Source organism: Acipenser ruthenus, unplaced genomic scaffold (genome assembly GCF_902713425.1).
Source record: "Acipenser ruthenus unplaced genomic scaffold, fAciRut3.2 maternal haplotype, whole genome shotgun sequence".
Lineage (NCBI taxonomy): Eukaryota > Metazoa > Chordata > Actinopteri > Acipenseriformes > Acipenseridae > Acipenser > Acipenser ruthenus.
The window spans coordinates 729-17,965 of record NW_026708767.1 but is presented as its reverse complement, the minus strand read 5'-3'; the positions used below and the strand labels follow the sequence as shown (position 1 = coordinate 17,965).

General features: G+C 42.6%; 1 protein-coding gene across 1 annotated transcript; it reads left to right on the top strand.

Annotated features, from left to right (window-relative positions):
* Positions 1-1,486: 1,486 nt before the first annotated feature.
* Positions 1,487-14,136, top strand: LOC131735829 (zinc finger CW-type PWWP domain protein 1-like). Its single transcript, XM_059021719.1, has 16 exons — positions 1,487-1,968; positions 2,338-2,554; positions 3,199-3,289; positions 3,783-3,849; positions 4,013-4,203; positions 4,338-4,454; positions 5,426-5,546; positions 6,195-6,270; positions 7,118-7,222; positions 7,771-7,860; positions 8,462-8,540; positions 8,792-8,856; positions 9,976-10,030; positions 10,207-10,344; positions 11,736-11,822; positions 13,125-14,136. Exons 1-16 carry the CDS (start codon positions 1,487-1,489, stop codon positions 13,559-13,561), a joined length of 2,418 nt encoding a protein of 805 aa, XP_058877702.1. The 3' UTR covers positions 13,562-14,136.
* Positions 14,137-17,237: the final 3,101 nt, after the last annotated feature.

Here is a 17,237-nt window from a genome sequence, read left to right as displayed (position 1 = left end):
AGACTGTTTATATTATTATTATTATTATTATTATTATTATTATTATTATTATTATTATTATTATTATTATTATTAAACTTTTAAGTCTTATCGCTGTCACTGCTGCGAAATATTTTGACTGAAATGCTACTAACACTAGTCAGGGCTGTGAGGTAACGTTTTGAAAGAAAATAGTTTGACGCAATTTTCATGTAAGAAATCAATATACTGTAACTTTTTACTTCAACGTAACCTCGTAAATTTTGGGCTGAAAAAAAAAATATTCGGGATGAGGAGGGCCTATATGCAACGTGAAAGCATAATCGTATTAATTATTGGCGTTGTACCAGCCAATGATACCCTCACTACTGCAAAATATAACATTTGAAATACAGCAAGGACATTTTCGATTTACGGGTCTAATCGTTTGTATTGGCATGTTATCATCTTAACGTTCCTGGCTGTACACGTTGGTTAGACCAAAAAATCACTTTATTTATTTATTTATTTATTTTTAATGTTTTTGTATTTTTTGTATTTTTTTTTTACCGGAACAACATATAGAACTATTACATTGAGTTTGAAATGTTGACCATCGCTAAAAGTCAATTTCATCGTTCATTTACCGCGTTGTAAAAATGTGTAACTCAAATGAGTACTGTTATAGTAGAAATGTTGAGGCAAAATTGATATATATATATATATATATATATATATATATATATATATATATATATATATATATATATATATATATATATATGCTTTACCAGACCTCTCTGTGCTTTACAATGCTTCCCTATGCTTTACGACACCTCTCTGTGCTTTACAATGCTTCCCTATGCTTTACCACACCTCTCTGTGCTTTACAATGCTTCCCTATGCTTTACCAGACCTCTCTGTGCTTTACAATGCTTCCCTATGCTTTACCAGACCTCTCTGTGCTTTACAATGCTTCCCTATGCTTTACCAGACCTCTCTGTGCTTTACAATGCTTCCCTATGCTTTACCAGACCTCTCTGTGCTTTACAATGCTTCCCTATGCTTTACCAGACCTCTCTGTGCTTTACAATGCTTCCCTATGCTTTACCAGACCTCTCTGTGCTTTACAATGCTTCCCTATGCTTTACCAGACCTCTCTGTGCTTTACAATGCTTCCCTATGCTTTACCAGACCTCTCTGTGCTTTACAATGCTTCCCTATGCTTTACCAGACCTCTCTGTGCTTTACAATGATTCCCTATGCTTTACCACACCTCTCTGTGCTTTACAATGCTTTCCTATGCTTTACCACACCTCTCTGTGCTTTACAATGCTTCCCTATGCTTTACCACACCTCTCTGTGCTTTACAATGCTTCCCTATGCTTTACCAGACCTCTCTGTGCTTTGCAATGCTTCCCTATGCTTATGCTTTGCAGTGCTTTTACTGTGGGGATAGTTAGGGAGAGCTTGCCGTGGAGTACATGTTTAAATATTTTTGTTTTATTTAGGTAACTGGAAGCCTGCGATGCCAAAGAAGCCCAGATTCGCTCCGCTGATCAAAGGGGAGTGGGAAGGAGGGAGCAAGAGCAAGGCCGAGAGGAAGGGAGGAAGAGAGGAGAGGAGCACAAGAGAGGGAGAGGGTGGGACAGAGCCAACATTTCTGACAGTACAGAAGAAAAAGAAGAAAGAGAAAGCTGTAGAACTGTACAGAGAGGAGGAGGGAGGAGAGGAGAAAGAGGTGAAGAAGAGGAAGATAAAGAGAGAGAAAACAGAGGAATCTGACAAAGAGGGACGGAGAGAGGAAACAGTGCTGACAGTACAGAAGAAAAAAAAGAAAGAGAAAGCTGTCGAGCTGTACAGAGAGGAGGAGGGGGAGGGAGGAGAGGAGAAAGAGGTGAAGAAGAGGAAGATAAAAAGAGAGAACATCGAGGAATCTGACGGGGCTGGAGAGAGAGAGTCCACATTTCTGGCCATACATGAGAAAAAGAAGAATGAGAAAGCTGAGTCGTACAGAGAGGAGGAGGGAGGGGAGGGGAAAGAGGTGAAGAAGAAGAAGAAGCAGAGGAAAGGAGAGAAGACGGCGGGCTCCGACGAAGAGGGAGAGAGAGAGAAGAAGAAAAAGAAAAAAGAGGAGGCTCCAGGGGGAGGGGAAGAGAGGGACTCGACGAGGAAAAAGAAAAGGGGGGATGGTGTAGAATCAGAGGAGGGAGAGAGAGAGGAGGCACTGCCCAAGAAGAAAAAAAGAGAGAAAGATCTGGAATCTGACAGGGAGGCGAGCACGACGAAGAAAAAGAAAAGAGAGAAAGTGACAGAATCAGAGGAGGAGGAGGAGGAGGGAGAGAGAGAGGGGGAGCATGTCACAAAGAAAAAGAAAAGAGAGAAAGTGATCAAATCAGGAGTGGAGGAGGAGGAGGAGGGAGAGAGAGAGGGGGAGGGTGTCACAGAGAAAAAGAAGTCGAGCGAGGGGGGTAAACCGAGCAGGGGAAAGGGGGATGGAGAGAGAGGAACGAAGGAGGAGAGACGGAGGGAGAGGAGAGGCTGGGTGACAGCGCCCAGAGAGCAGGGGGAGGGAGAGACTGACAGGCCCGGCAGTGTAAGTGTGTGTCAGAGAGGAAGGGTTGAGATGGTTCTGTAAACTTGCAGGTCCCCGAATTCAATTCCAAAAGATAGTTTAAATGATAAAAGGAAAGGGAACTTTGAGAAAACCAGACTCTCTAACAGGACAGTGTAATCGTGTGCGCCTCGTTGTAGCTCCTCCACAAAAATTCTCCTATAATGTCGTTTCAGCTCCCCTTGTTCCATATAGCTGGGGTGGGAGGGGCTCTCCTTAGCGATTTCCTTAGCTGGGGGGTGGGGGCGGCTGGGCCCCCCCTCATTTTAACCACTGCTCAAGTGTATATATATATATATTATTTTTTTTTTTTTAATTACTGTTAAATTGAATGCAGAAATAAAAACTAACTTAACAATAAATGTTTCGCTCCCAGAAAGACTTCTCGCTGAAACGTTTGTGTCGCCAAAACTTTTACTGAGTTTCTTTTTAAGTGCTTCAACATTTGAGCACTGCTGGCTGTTTATTTTTATTTTTTATTTTTATATATATATTTTATTTCGTCTTTTAAAAGCGTAAGTAAAACTATACAGGTGCAGGATTAATATTTAAACAGCAACCCACTTCTGTTTAGATTGATCGGAGCTGTATGACTTGCCGTACCGATTGTGTCTTTACCTGCGCAGGTGTATAGGACGTGCAGCTCCCCTCTGTCCGACAGCCAATACAATGAAATCTTTCAGTCTGTACTGCAGCAGGGCTTGGACAACTGTCTTGGTAAGTAAGAACAAGGGACAGTTACATTTTTTATCACAGTTTAAAAGGTAACACCATACACAGTGTTTCATATTGTACTTTACATAAGATCATAAGAAAGTTTACAAACGAGAGGAGGCTATTCGGCCCATCTTGCTCGTTTGGTTGTTAGTAGCTTATTGATCCCAGAATCTCATCAAGCAGCTTCTTGAAGGATCCCAGGGTGTCAGCTTCAACATTTTAGTAGTGTTATTATTTGCACTGACTGTAAACTGCACTGTATTTAAATATAAAGTTTGCATTGTAACCCTGCGCTGCCCTGTAACACCTGTGTGAGTCGCCTGGGATAAAGGAGTCTGCTAAAGAAATAAATAATAATAAGACTTTTCAACTAACCTCCGATATCAGAGTCATGCATTGATCTTGCTGCTGATGTTTAGATTCAGTTTGTGTATCGTTTTTTTTGTCTCCGTCGTCACATCCTGTCTCCTTTTTTAAAATTTTTTTTTTACAGAAGACACCGTGACAGTCTTAAATGAAGTCGAGTCTCTGCAAGCCAGCATTGATCAACACTGCAAAGGGTAAGAACTAAAAGAGGGGCAAAACTAGAAGAGTCTCAGTCAAGCAGACCAGCGTTTGGGCTCTAGTGTCTTCATTAGTGTTATTGAAACTAAACTGAGTCGAGCAGGCCAGCGTTTGTCCTGACACTAGAACGTGATGTAGTCGTGTGTTCTTGTTTTCCAGGGACGATGCAGAATTTTCAGAGACCAAATTCCTAAATCGGGGCAAGGATTCGGGCAAGGGGAAGAAGAAAGCGGGGGGGCTGCCTCTGCACAAGACTGGGGGCCGAGAGAGGAGCAGAAACCCTGACCAGCTGACCCCCAAGAAAGAGAAGAAGAAGAAGAATGAGCAAAGAGAAGAGGGGGATGAAAGAGGTAGAGCAGCCATAGCTGTGCAATGATGTCATGCGTTAGAACATTTGGTTAAATTCTACAGTGAACTGTGCCTTTGAGCTGGTAGGTAAGCCCTGCTTACAGTTTGTGAGCGCCTGTTTGAATGGTTTCCGCAGAGCAGTGTGAGTGCTGGGTGCAGTGCTGCAGGAGAGCCTGTGGAAAGTGGAGGAAGCTGCCAGACAGCATTGACCCTGCAGCCCTGCCTGAGGACTGGACCTGCAGCCACAACACAGGTGAGCAGTCTGTATTTTTGCAGTTTCCCCACGCTATGCTTATACTATGCATTTAACAAAGTTTACCCTGGTTTGCCATGTTTTTAAATCTGCTTTACCAGACCTCTCTGTGCTTTACAATGCTTCCCTTTGCTTTACCACACCTCTCTGTGCTTTACAATGCTTCCCTATGCTTTACCAGACCTCTCTGTGCTTTACAATGCTTCCCTATGCTTTACCAGACCTCTCTGTGCTTTACAATGCTTCCCTCTGCTTTACCAGACCTCTCTGTGCTTTACAATGCTTTGCCGTGCAGTCACTGTGCTTAGTTACACTGTGCTGTGCTTTTACTGTGAGGAGACTTTTATAAGGGTTACAAAAGTAGTCGAGTTGCACTTCCCCAGGCTGTCTCAAGGGGGCAGTTTGTATCCAGATAAAACGATCACTGTTTAAAAAGACATGCATGTCAAATACGGAGCTCAACTGTAGTGTTTACACAGCAGGGTGTGTGTGAGCAGCGTGAAGTTACTAATTCAGTACTTATCCTTTCCATAGACACATCCAGGGTTGGAGACTCCCGTTGCACAGCAGTTTGATCCATTCCTGGTTTCAATAGGAGTTTAATAATAAGACACACCTGAGCTTGTTACCTAGACTCACTGGGGGCTAATCAAGCTCGCATTAAAACCATCATACAGATAGCCCATTAGAACCATCATATCACATTCATATCCATCGATGGAAATAAGACTCCTGTTGCACAGCAGTGTCGCCCATTCCAGGTTTTACTACCAGCTTGATCAGCCCCCAGTGTGTCTAGGCAACAAGCACAGGTGTGTCTTATTATTAAACTCTTAGCGAAACCAGGAGTGGATCAAACTGCTATGCAACGGGCGTCTTTATTGCCATCTCTTCGTATGGTATCGCGATATGTATCGTATTGTGACATTAGCGTATCGCAACCTGCTCAGAATGGTTTTGCTCCGTTTCAGACGCTAAGTACAGTCGCTGTGAGGCCCCTGAAGAGAGCTGGTCTGGGGGAGAGGACAGCACTGTCTACTCTGACCTTGTGCCAGGATCCATCGTGTGGGCGAGGCAGTGCGGCTTCCCGTGGTAGGACAAAGAGACACGGTCAACTGGGCATGTTAACTGATATAAGAGACAGGGTCGACTGGACATGTTAACTGATATAAGAGACAGGGTCGACTGGACATGTTAACTGATATAAGAGACAGGGTCGACTGGACATGTTAACTGATATAAGAGACAGGGTCGACTGGACATGTTAACTGATATAAGAGACAGGGTCGACTGGACATGTTAACTGATATAAGAGACAGGGTCGACTGGACATGTTAACTGATATAAGAGACAGGGTCGACTGGACATGTTAACTGATATAAGAGACAGGGTCGACTGGACATGTTAACTGATATAAGAGACAGATTACCCTTATACAAGTTCCCCACAGTAAAATCACAGCAAAGTGTTATAAAGCATTGTGAAAGCATAGGTAAGCATTGTAAAGAATAGCAAGGTGTGGTAAAGAATTATTAAGCATGGCAAACCAATGATAAACAACCACGGAAAATGCATGATAAAACTGCAGTATATGGAAAACTACAAAGCGGTGTGTAATTCAATATGTTTACCTAACATTAATCAGCAGGTTTCATTCGACTTTATGAAGCAAAATTAGTTAATTCTATAGGGGGATGCAGTGCTTTTTGCCAGAGCTTTACACTGATGGCTGGTTTGCAGGTGGCCAGCTATGGTGGACCAGGATCCCGACACTGGAAACTGTTTCCTATTCAAAAAGGAGTCGGACAAGGAACCAGTAAGTTCCTAGTTCAAAACAGAGCAAACCAAGACTCCTTCAAAATCCATTCTCTCACCTCTTATTAGCTTTATTAACAGTATCACTGGCACCTCCCTTTAAAGGAGCGCTGACCATCTTTAAAATCCATTCTCTCACCTCTTATTAGCTTTATTAACAGTATCACTGGCCCCTCCCTTTAAAGGAGCGCTGACCATCTTTAAAATCCATTTTCTCACCTCTTATGAGCTTTATTAACATGATCACTGCCACCTCCCTTTAAAGGAGTGCTGACCATCTTTAAAATCCATTCTCTCACCTCTTATTAGCTTTATTAACAGTATCACTGGCCCCTCCCTTTAAAGGAGTGCTGACCATCTTTAAAATCCATTCTCTCACCTCTTATTAGCTTTATTAACAGTATCACTGGCCCCTCCCTTTAAAGGAGCGCTGACCATCTTTAAAATCCATTCTCTTGCCTCTTATGAGCACTGGCAACATCATCACTGGTCCCACAGGGTTATATTTTCAAAGCGTTTAGTCCAGTCTTGAATAAACTCCTGTTTTATTGAAAGGCGAATAACACTTTTTGACTGGTATCAATCCTCTAAGCCGTGTAACTGAAGCTCTGTAAAGCACTATCCAGTTATTTGTTTCTCAGTTTTGTACATTACTGTTTAATTATTATTATTATTATTTTTTTTAAATAGGAGTTAATTAAAGACTGGAGAAAACACTTTAAAAATATGTTTCTTACTGTGTCCCTATGTCCCTTACTTTGTCCCTGTGTCCCTTGCTATGTCCCTATGTGTTATCCAGTGCTGTCAGCATGCGTTTTACTGATAAATCTTTGGTTGTGTTTTTGCAGTTGAAATGCCACCTGACTTACTTTGGTAAGCCTGCCACCAGAGCCTGGGTTTCAGTGTCGATGATAAAGAGCTTTCAGGAGCAACCGGAGACTGGCGTTGGGGCGGTGAGCTCTCCCGTGTCCCTCATACTGTCAGCAAATAACGGAACAAATACTGGCAGGAACTTGATTAATTCAGTGACTAGAAGTCTTTCTCGGCATCTTCAGTGTAAATTCAATGACTAACGTTTCCACTAGAAGTCTTTCTCAGCGTCTTCAGTGTAAATTCAATGGCTAACGTTTCCACTAGAAGTCTTTCTCAGGGTCTTCAGTGTAAATTCAATGACTAACGTTTCCACTAGAAGTCTTTCTCAGCATCTTCAGTGTAAATTCAATGACTAACGTTTCCACTAGAAGTCTTTCTCAGTGTCTTCATTGTAAATTCAGTGACTAACGTTTCCATTAGAAGTCTTTCTCAGTGTCTTCAGTGTAAATTCAATGACTAACGTTTCCACTAGAAGTCTTTCTCAGTGTCTTCATTGTAAATTCAGTGACTAACGTTTCCATTAGAAGTCTTTCTCAGTGTCTTCAGTGTAAATTCAGTGACTAACGTTTCCACTAGAAGTCTCTCTCAGTGTCTTCTGATTTGATTCTGGCTTGCTTGTCTTGTTTAGTTTCAGAAGAAGGGAGGCCAGCGCGACTGCAGTAAGAAAGTGAATGAAGCTGTGAAAATGGCCAAGAAGGCACAGAAACTGAGCCTCAAGGTAAGATAATTGAGTTATTTAATCTCTTCCTTTATAAAAGTGTCCCACAGTAAAAGCACAGCAAAGTGTAATCAAGCACAGTAGCATAGGTAAGCATTGTAAAAACAGAGAGGTGTGGTAAAGCATAGGGGAGCATTATAAAGCATAGAGAGGTCTGGTAAAGTATAGGGAAGCATTGTAAAGCACAGAGAGGTGTGGTAAAGCATAGGGAAGCATTGTAAAGCACAGAGAGGTGTGGTAAAGCATAGGGAAGCATTGTAAAGTACAGAGAGGTCTGGTAAAGCATAGGGAAGCATTGTAAAGCACAGAGAGGTCTGGTAAAGTATAGGGAAGCATTGTAAAGCACAGAGAGGTGTGGTAAAGCATAGGGAAGCATTGTAAAGCACAGAGAGGTGTGGTAAAGCATAGGGCAGCATTGTAAAGCACAGAGAGGTCTGGTAAAGCATATTGAGAAAAAACAGCATGGCAAACCAGAGTATGGTAAATGCATAGCCATAGGAAACGCTTGGTGGGGGGGTTGTATTTTTATGTGTTATTTCTTTCTTCGGAGGTTGACTGAGGCCTTTTGTTTTGCTAATCCCCGTCTCGCTCGCTCTTTCAGAAGCGCTTGTCGCAGTTTGGGTTCGGAACTCGCTACGATGGAGAGGAGAGGCTTTCATCCGAGGACAGCGACACTGCAGGTGCAGCTCACGACAGCAAAACCTTTGGCCACGCTGTATAATACAAAATTAGATTTGCGTGATTTTTAAACAAATTCACCCTGTCTGTCTGCCTGTCTGTCTGTCTATCTGCCTGCCTGTCTGCTTGCCTGTCTGCCTGTCTGTCTGCCTGCCTGGCTGCCTGTCTGTCTGTCTGTCTATCTGCCTGCCTGTCTGCTTGCCTGCCTGCCTGTCTGTCTGTCTATCTGTCTCTCTCTCTGTTGTTTTAACAGAAGTCCTGGGGATTTTCCTGACAGACAGCAGCAGGAGAGGAGAGCGGTGTTCTCTCAGTGATGAGGTAAGATACAGTACAGCACACACAGCAGGTAAGCTCATGAATTCAGTAATGCAGGTATATCAAGCACTCCTTTAAAGGTGGTCCAGTGGTTAAAGAAAAGGGGCTTGATACCAGGAGGTTCCCAGTTCAGTCCCAGCTCAGCCACTGACTCCCTGTGTGTGTGTGACCCTGAGCAAGTCACTTCACCTCCTTGTGCTCCGTCCTGCGAATGAGACGTAAAACAAACGAGGTCCTATTGGAAGTGACTCTGCAGCAGCAGTTGTTGATGATGCAGAGTTCACCCCCCTAGTCTCTGTAAGTCGCTTTGGATAAAAGCGTCTGCTAAATTACTCATTAATAATAATAATAATAATAATAATAATAATAATAATAATAATAATAATAATAATAATAATAATAATGCTAAAACGAGCGCTGTGGTTTATTTGATAGTGTAACAGGCTGGAGGCTGGGCGAGAACCGGGCTCGTCTGCATTCGTGGTTTTAAAGTTTTTAACCTCACCTCACCTCACCGACGAGGGACAGGATCCGTAACTGCAGAGCATCAGAGTCCTAACTGGCTGCATCCTAGTTCACATTGTATTCTAGTAGTGTTATTATTATACATAGCATCCTAGTTCACATTGTATTCTAGTAGTGTTATTATTATACATAGCATCCTAGTTCATATTGGATTCTAGTAGTGTTATTATTATACATAGCATCCTAGTTCATATTGGATTCTAGTAGTGTTATTATTATACATAGCATCCTAGTTCATATTGGATTCTAGTAGTGTTATTATTATACAGAGCATCCTAGTTCATATTGGATTCTAGTAGTGTTATTATTATACATAGCATCCTAGTTCATATTGTATTCTAGTAGTGTTATTATTATACATAGCATCCTAGTTCATATTGGATTCTAGTAGTGTTATTATTTGCACTGGCTGTAAACTACACTGTGTTTCAATATGAAGCTTGCATTGTAACCCTGTGCTGCCCTGTAACACCTGTGTGAGTCTCCTGGGATAAAGGGGTCTGCCAAATAAATAAATAATGATAATAATAACTCAACACTCGCTGCGCGTTACACTAGCAATGACTGAGTCTGTTTTTTTATTTTTTTTTATTGTAGGAGCATCGACCAAAGCCATCTAAAAAGCGCAAGAAGACACTCAGCAAAGGGAAAGGTAAGTCGAGGTCCGTTAATAGAGGTCCTGGAAAAGTCTATTGTAACCCGTGCAGATTATTCTTAGCTCTGATCAGTTAAAAAAAAAAAGTGTTTGTAAGTCTATATAAATTGTCCATGACTCTCACTTCTCACTTTAACTTTATTTATTTATTTATTTATTTATTTTTACTAAAGATTTGAGCCTCGGAAAAGCTCGGCGCGAGAGAAAGGAGAAGAAAGGAGGGAAGGTGTCAGAGGAGAAGGTGGAGAGCAAGAGCGAGCCACGATTCGGCACGAAAGAAAACAAGCCTTTGGAAATCTCCGCTCACAAAGGTAACGAATTGCAGGGAACAATATACAAGAAGATTACCAACACCTCTTATAACAGTGTCCCATAGTGAGAGCACAGCACACTGCGATACAGCACAGGGGGAGCATAGGCAAGCATTGTAAAGCACACAGAGGTGTGGTAAAGCATAGGGAAGCATTGTAAAGCACAGAGAGGTGTGGTAAAGCATAGGGAAGCATTGTAAAGCACAGAGAGTTCTGGTAAAGCATAGGGAAGCATTGTAAAGCACAGAGAGGTGTGGTAAAGCATAGGGAAGTATTGTAAAGCACAGAGAGGTCTGGTAAAGCATAGGGAAGCATTGTAAAGCACAGAGAGGTGTGGTAAAGCATAGGGAAGCATTGTAATGCACAGAGAGGTCAGGTAAAGTATAGGGAAGCATTGTAAAGCACAGAGAGGTGTGGTAAAGCATAGGGAAGTATTGTAAAGCACAGAGAGGTCTGGTAAAGCATAGGGAAGCATTGTAAAGCACAGAGAGGTCTGGTAAAGCATAGGGAAGCATTGTAAAGCACAGAGAGGTCAGGTAAAGTATAGGGAAGCATTGTAAAGCACAGAGAGGTGTGGTAAAGCATAGGGAAGTATTGTAAAGCACAGAGAGGTCTGGTAAAGCATAGGGAAGCATTGTAAAGCACAGAGAGGTGTGGTAAAGCATAGGGAAGCATTGTAATGCACAGAGAGGTCAGGTAAAGTATAGGGAAGCATTGTAAAGCACAGAGAGGTGTGGTAAAGCATAGGGAAGTATTGTAAAGCACAGAGAGGTCTGGTAAAGCATAGGGAAGCATTGTAAAGCACAGAGAGGTCTGGTAAAGCATAGGGAAGCATTGTAAAGCACAGAGAGGTCTGGTAAAGCATAGGGAAGCATTGTAAAGCACAGAGAGGTGTGGTAAAGCATAGGGAAGCATTGTAAAGCACAGAGAGGTGTGGTAAAGCATAGGGAAGCATTGTAAAGCACAGAGAGGTCTGGTAAAGCATAGGGAAGCATTGTAAAGCACAGAGAGGTCTGGTAAAGCATAGGGAAGCATTGTAAAGCACAGAGAGGTCTGGTAAAGCATAGGGAAGCATTGTAAAGCACAGAGAGGTCTGGTAAAGCATAGGGAAGCATTGTAAAGCACAGAGAGGTCTGGTAAAGCATAGGGAAGCATTGTAAAGCACAGAGAGGTCTGGTAAAGCATAGGCAAGCATTGTAAAGCACAGAGAGGTGTGGTGAAGCATAGGGAAGCATTGTAAAGCACAGAGAGGTCTGGTAAAGCATAGGGAAGCACTGTAAAGCACAGAGAGGTCTGGTAAAGCATAGGGAAGCATTGTAAAGCACAGAGAGCTAATTGCTTGAAAATGCTGAACCCTGTAATGGGGGTTTTCTGTGTTCTTTTCCTGAAAGCTCCAGTGAGAAAGTTTGCTTTGCCGAAAACCAGAGACCAGAGGGTGCCGGGGGGAGAGAGGAGTCCAGACAGCAGGAGAGGAGAGGGTAACAACACACTGCATTCACTGACTTGCACACAAACAAAGACAACATGTACTGCATAGTGCTCCTACAGAACACCCCTTATATATAAAAGCTTCCCACAACAACAACACAGCAAGCGTAATAAAGCACAGTGAGGTAAAGCATATTTAAAAAAAAAAAAAAAAAAAAAAACCATGGTAAACTAACCCTTATAAAAGTGTCCCATAGTAAAAGCACCGCAAAGTGTAATAAAGCACAGAGGTGTGGTAAAGCATATGGAAGCACTGTAAAGCACAGAGAGGTGTGGTAAAGCATAGGGAAGCATTGTAAAGCACAGAGAGGTCTGGTAAAGCATAGGGAAGCATTGTAAAGCACAGAGAGGTCTGGTAAAGCATAGGGAAGCATTGTAAAGCACAGAGAGGTCTGGTAAAGCATAGGGAAGCATTGTAAAGCACAGAGAGGTGTGGTAAAGCATAGGGAAGCATTGTAAAGCACAGAGAGGGTAAAGCATAGGGAAGCATTGTAAAGCACAGCGAGGTCTGGTAAAGCATAGGGAAGCATTGTAAAGCACAGAGAGGTGTGGTAAAGCATAGGGAAGCATTGTAAAGCACAGAGAGGTCTGGTAAAGCATAGGGAAGCATTGTAAAGCACAGAGAGGTCTGGTAAAGCATAGGGAAGCATTGTAAAGCACAGAGAGGTCTGGTAAAGCATAGGGAAGCATTGTAAAGCACAGAGAGGTCTGGTAAAGCATAGGGAAGCATTGTAAAACCCTGAGAGGTCTGGTAAAGCATTGGGAAGCATTGTAAAGCACAGAGGTGTGGTAAAGCATAGGGAAGCATTGTAAAGCACAGAGAGGTCTGGTAAAGCATAGGGAAGCATTGTAAAGCACAGAGAGGTGTGGTAAAGCATAGGGAAGCATTGTAAAGCACAGAGAGGTGTGGTAAAGCATAGGGAAGCATTGTAAAGCACAGAGAGGTCTGGTAAAGCATAGGGAAGCATTGTAAAGCACAGAGAGGTCTGGTAAAGCATAGGGAAGCATTGTAAAGCACAGAGAGGTCTGGTAAAGCATAGGGAAGCATTGTAAAGCACAGAGAGGTCTGGTAAAGTATAGGGAAGCATTGTAAAGCACAGAGAGGTCTGGTAAAGTATAGGGAAGCATTGTAAAGCACAGAGAGGTTTGATAAAGCATATTAAAGCATACAAGAAAAATAATTATTATGATAACATAACATTGAAATACAGACCTTTTAAAAAAAAAACCACTTTGTCCATTCTTTAGTTTTTTTTTTTTTTTTTCTTCCTTTATTCTCGTTTCCTTCACAGAAACGGGCGCCCCCCCTGATCCAGAGCAGGAGACCCTGTACAGCTTCACCTGGAGCAAAACCAGCAGCCAGGCAGCAGAGCTACAGAAGAGGGCAGGGGAGGAGGGAGAGGGAGAGGCAGGGGGGAGCCCAGATATGGGGCAGGGAGAGGGGGTACAGGAGGAGGAGAGCATTACCCTGGTGCTGAGGGAGGAAGGAGGGAGCGAGGGAGAGGAGGGGAGCGAGAGAGAGGAGGAGGGCTCCATAAACAAGGCTGTCCTGGGATACCCGGTGCAGGACAAGGGGTTTGATAAGGGAGGGGGAGGAGGCAAGGATCTGCCCATGTTCTCAGAAGATGATGAAGATGAAGATATGGAAATCCTAACGTGCCGACAGGCCGTGGAAACAGCGCTGGAAGAGGAGGAAGACTTCTCGCTCTATCTGTTTGAGGAAGAGTAGAATTGGTAATCGTCATTTTTTTTTTTTTTTTTTAATCATTATTAATATTATTAATAGTGGGTTTAGGGTTTGTGATGATCGCTGCTTTTTCTGAAAGACTCTGGAGAACGGCGATCCACGCAAACCCGAGCAGCTGTTCAAAAAAATCAGCCCGATCGACACCAGCGACCCTCATCTGCGCAGAGGCGGAGCTGAATAATTGTTTTGTGCTGCTCTCCCCAGCGCTTAGTTATAATAATAAAATGAAATGCGCCGGAGGGTTCCGCTCTAGAGCGGTCCTCTAACCCCGACTGCAACACCCCGTCTCACAATCCCAGCCTGTTACTCTTCAGTTGATTTCCTGACTGGTCATTTTAGTAACACACAGGAAGTGTGTATTTATTTATTTATTTATTTATTTATTTATTTATTTGGTTGGTTGGTTGGTTGTTCGTTAGTGTTTTTAGTAAGAGAGGAGCGCTAGTCTTTTTACATAATGTGTAGCTTTCATCTTTAATTAAATTAAGTTCTTGAGTTAAAAGGGTCTTACTCTTTAAGAAAAAAATAAAATTAAATAAAGTAACCAGAAGTCTTTTCAGTTTGTTTTATTCGAAGCTTTTCCTCTTTCCGCTGGAGCTGTGTGCTGTCAGCCCTGTCAAGCCAAGCTAAAGGTTACCAGTTTAGTTACTTTGATTATTTTTATTATTATTTTTTTTTTTTGCTCAAATGCCAGCCTGATGACAGCCCCATAAATCAGTCATGAAACTTAAAACATTAAAAAAAATACTGCATAATACAGACAGACAGACAGACAGACAGACAGACAGACAGACAGACAGACAGACAGACAGGCAGGCAGGCAGGCAGAGAGGCAGGCAGGCAGAGAGATAGGCAGACAGAGAGACAGACAGGCAGGCAGACAGACAGACAGGCAGACAGACAGACAGGCAGGCAGGCAGGCAGGCAGGCAGACAGACAGGCAGAGAGGCAGGCAGGCAGAGAGGCAGGCAGGCAGAGAGATAGGCAGACAGAGAGACAGACAGACAGGCAGAGAGACAGACAGGCAGGCAGACAGACAAACAGACAGGCAGGCAGACAGACAAACAGACAGATGGGCAGGCAGACAGAGAGAAAGACAGGCAGGCAGACAGAGTGTCACTACAATGACAATGCAAACAGGCAGACAGACATGGTAGCACAAACTTAATTTTTAAATACAATTTTAACAGATAATTATTTATTTAAGTCTTTAAAAGTGCTATCTGCACCATTCATTCATTAATTAATTAATGATAGTAATAATAATAATGAACCTGTGTTGAAAGTGTTGCGTTCGTTATCAGCCCATGGGAACACTAGCCCCCTCCCTCTGCGCTCGGCTTCCAAGGAAAAGGGGAGAGGAAACTTCAATATTTCCAGGTCAGGGCTGAGCCGGGGGAAAAACAGGAAAGACCAAACAATGGGAAACACAGCCCATTATATCTGCTGTACACGCTACAGTGAAGAACAAACACTTCATATACAGAGAGGCACAGAGAAACACACAGAGAGAGACAGAGACAGACACAGTGAGAGACTCACACAGAGACAGAGGGACACAGACAGGCATAGAGACAAACTGAGACTCAGACACAGACAGGCATAGAGACAAACTGAGACTCAGACACAGACAGGCATAGAGACAAACACAGACACAGACAGGCATAGAGACAGACAGAGGCACACATAGACACTGGAACTAGCCAGAAAACTGAACAAGCACACGTTTTCGATTTGGATCTGAAACGGTAAGCCTGCAGTCACAGCCTCGTCTCCACGGGGAAGCAGCTGGATGGGCTGCTGTGGGAGGGAGCTTGTTCTGGTGAGTGAGTCTCTACAGCCCTGGGAGACGCTTCGAGACAGGGACATCGTTTTACTGACGACTTCCTCCTGTCTCGATTAAACCCAGGGTAGCACCAGATATCTTAAAACGGGAACACGGGTTCTGCTGTAAAACATCTTTCAAAACGGCACACTTTCAGAGACCTGATTTAGGTTTGCATTTTGTAAATTATATATAGAGAGAGAGATATATCGCTTTAGATTTCCTGTGTAATGCATACAGGTTTTGCCTGGGCTACTTCTAGAAGTCCATAGAGTTCACTATTTTGAGATTTCTAGAAATTAAATTAAAGAAAATCAGGACCGATATATATATATCTCTTGCGTGTTCTTTATCATTGCAATTTTTGCTGAGATCGCTATTTTCCGGACTTGCTTGACTGTATAGCTCTTGCAAACAAAAAGAAAATAGCCTTTGAGACCACTAGGGGGTGCTGCCGTCTTCTCAATTTGTTTTATAGCGATGAAGCCCCTGTAAATTATAAACGGCTTTCGATAGATAGATAGATAAATTTAGACCATTTTTGGGAGTTAAACGGGTACCCCCCCCCCCCCCCCCCCCCTTCCCAAGACAAGACCGCTGCCGGTAGTTTAACGCCACCAGGGCTGAAGAAAGACACACATTATGTCATTTTAATTCATTGTGAGTTCAGAGAAAGAGAAACGGGCAGTTGTATAAATAATATATTTGAAGCTACCTTAGTGAAAAACCAGACTGGTGGTAATAAAATCCGCCTGGAAAAAAATATGATATTAATGTTTTAATACCGAGCTATTTAAATATAAAGGATATGAGAGGCTATTCATTTTAGTATTGCAATACCAGAAATATCTTATTGGTTCACGCGTATTATTAACACGATAATAATAATAATAATCATAATAATGTGGCGCGGGGGCGGTGGTTTGCGTTAAATATTTAATCTTCCGTCGGTAGATTCCTATTGTTACTGTATCTAATCCTCCGGCTGTTCAGCTGTTGTGTTAAAAAAGAGAGAGAGAGAGAGAGAGAGAGAGAGAGATAGAGGGGAAGGGAGGGATTCTGTTTACTGTATTAATACAGAGGGAGGAGGGATACTGTTAGTATTAAGAAAAATTCTTTGTCTGTATATTTGAGTTGGTTATGCCATGTATGTGCTTTGGCAACACAATTATTTTTATTGTCATGCCAATAAAGCCAATTTGAATTTGAATTTGAATTTGAGAGAGAGAGAGAGAGAGAGAGAGAGAGAGAGAGAGAGAAGCATCGGCTTTGAACAGACAGCAGAATTATTTTTTTTACAATGATATTGGACGCTTTGGAAACGCGCACGCTCGCTGCTGTGACTTCACCTCGACCTCGCCCTGGCACGGTAGGGTGCGTTAGCAGTTCAAATATCAAATCTATTACACTCAGTAAGCGAGCTCAGCGAATCCGGCTTTACTGCTTGTTAATGCTGCTATAAAAACAAAGAACGACCCCCGAGTTAAAAACCTTTTTTTTCTAAACACACAGAGAGAGAGAGGAGGAGGAGAGAGGGAGAGAGGGAGAGAGCTCCGAGCAGTTTAATACGATGTCTAATGAGCGCCGGGTACGTGTAGTGTAGGCTACACGCATTACTGTACACATAACAACACAAACGAGAGGTATTACTGACAAGAGAAGAGAAGCGACGCGCTGTCCAATCAGCAGCCCAGAAAACACAAACGGACATTATTATTATTATTATTATTATTATTATTATTATTATTATTATGGAAAGTATTATTAATAATGTTGTTTGTTATGTGGTTCTTATTGTTTTTGTTATCAAATATATTATTATTATTATTATTA

Bases quoted from the DNA above. Each gene is read 5' to 3' on its own strand.
- LOC131735829 (XM_059021719.1), top strand. From the start codon at position 1,487: ATGCCAAAGAAGCCCAGATTCGCTCCGCTGATCAAAGGGGAGTGGGAA. The intron at 1,969-2,337 runs GTACAGAGAGGA...GAAAAAGAAAAG, and splicing joins AAGAATGAGAAAGCTGAGTC to AGAGAAAGTGATCAAATCAG. The intron at 7,223-7,770 runs GTGAGCTCTCCC...TGTCTTGTTTAG, and splicing joins CGGAGACTGGCGTTGGGGCG to TTTCAGAAGAAGGGAGGCCA.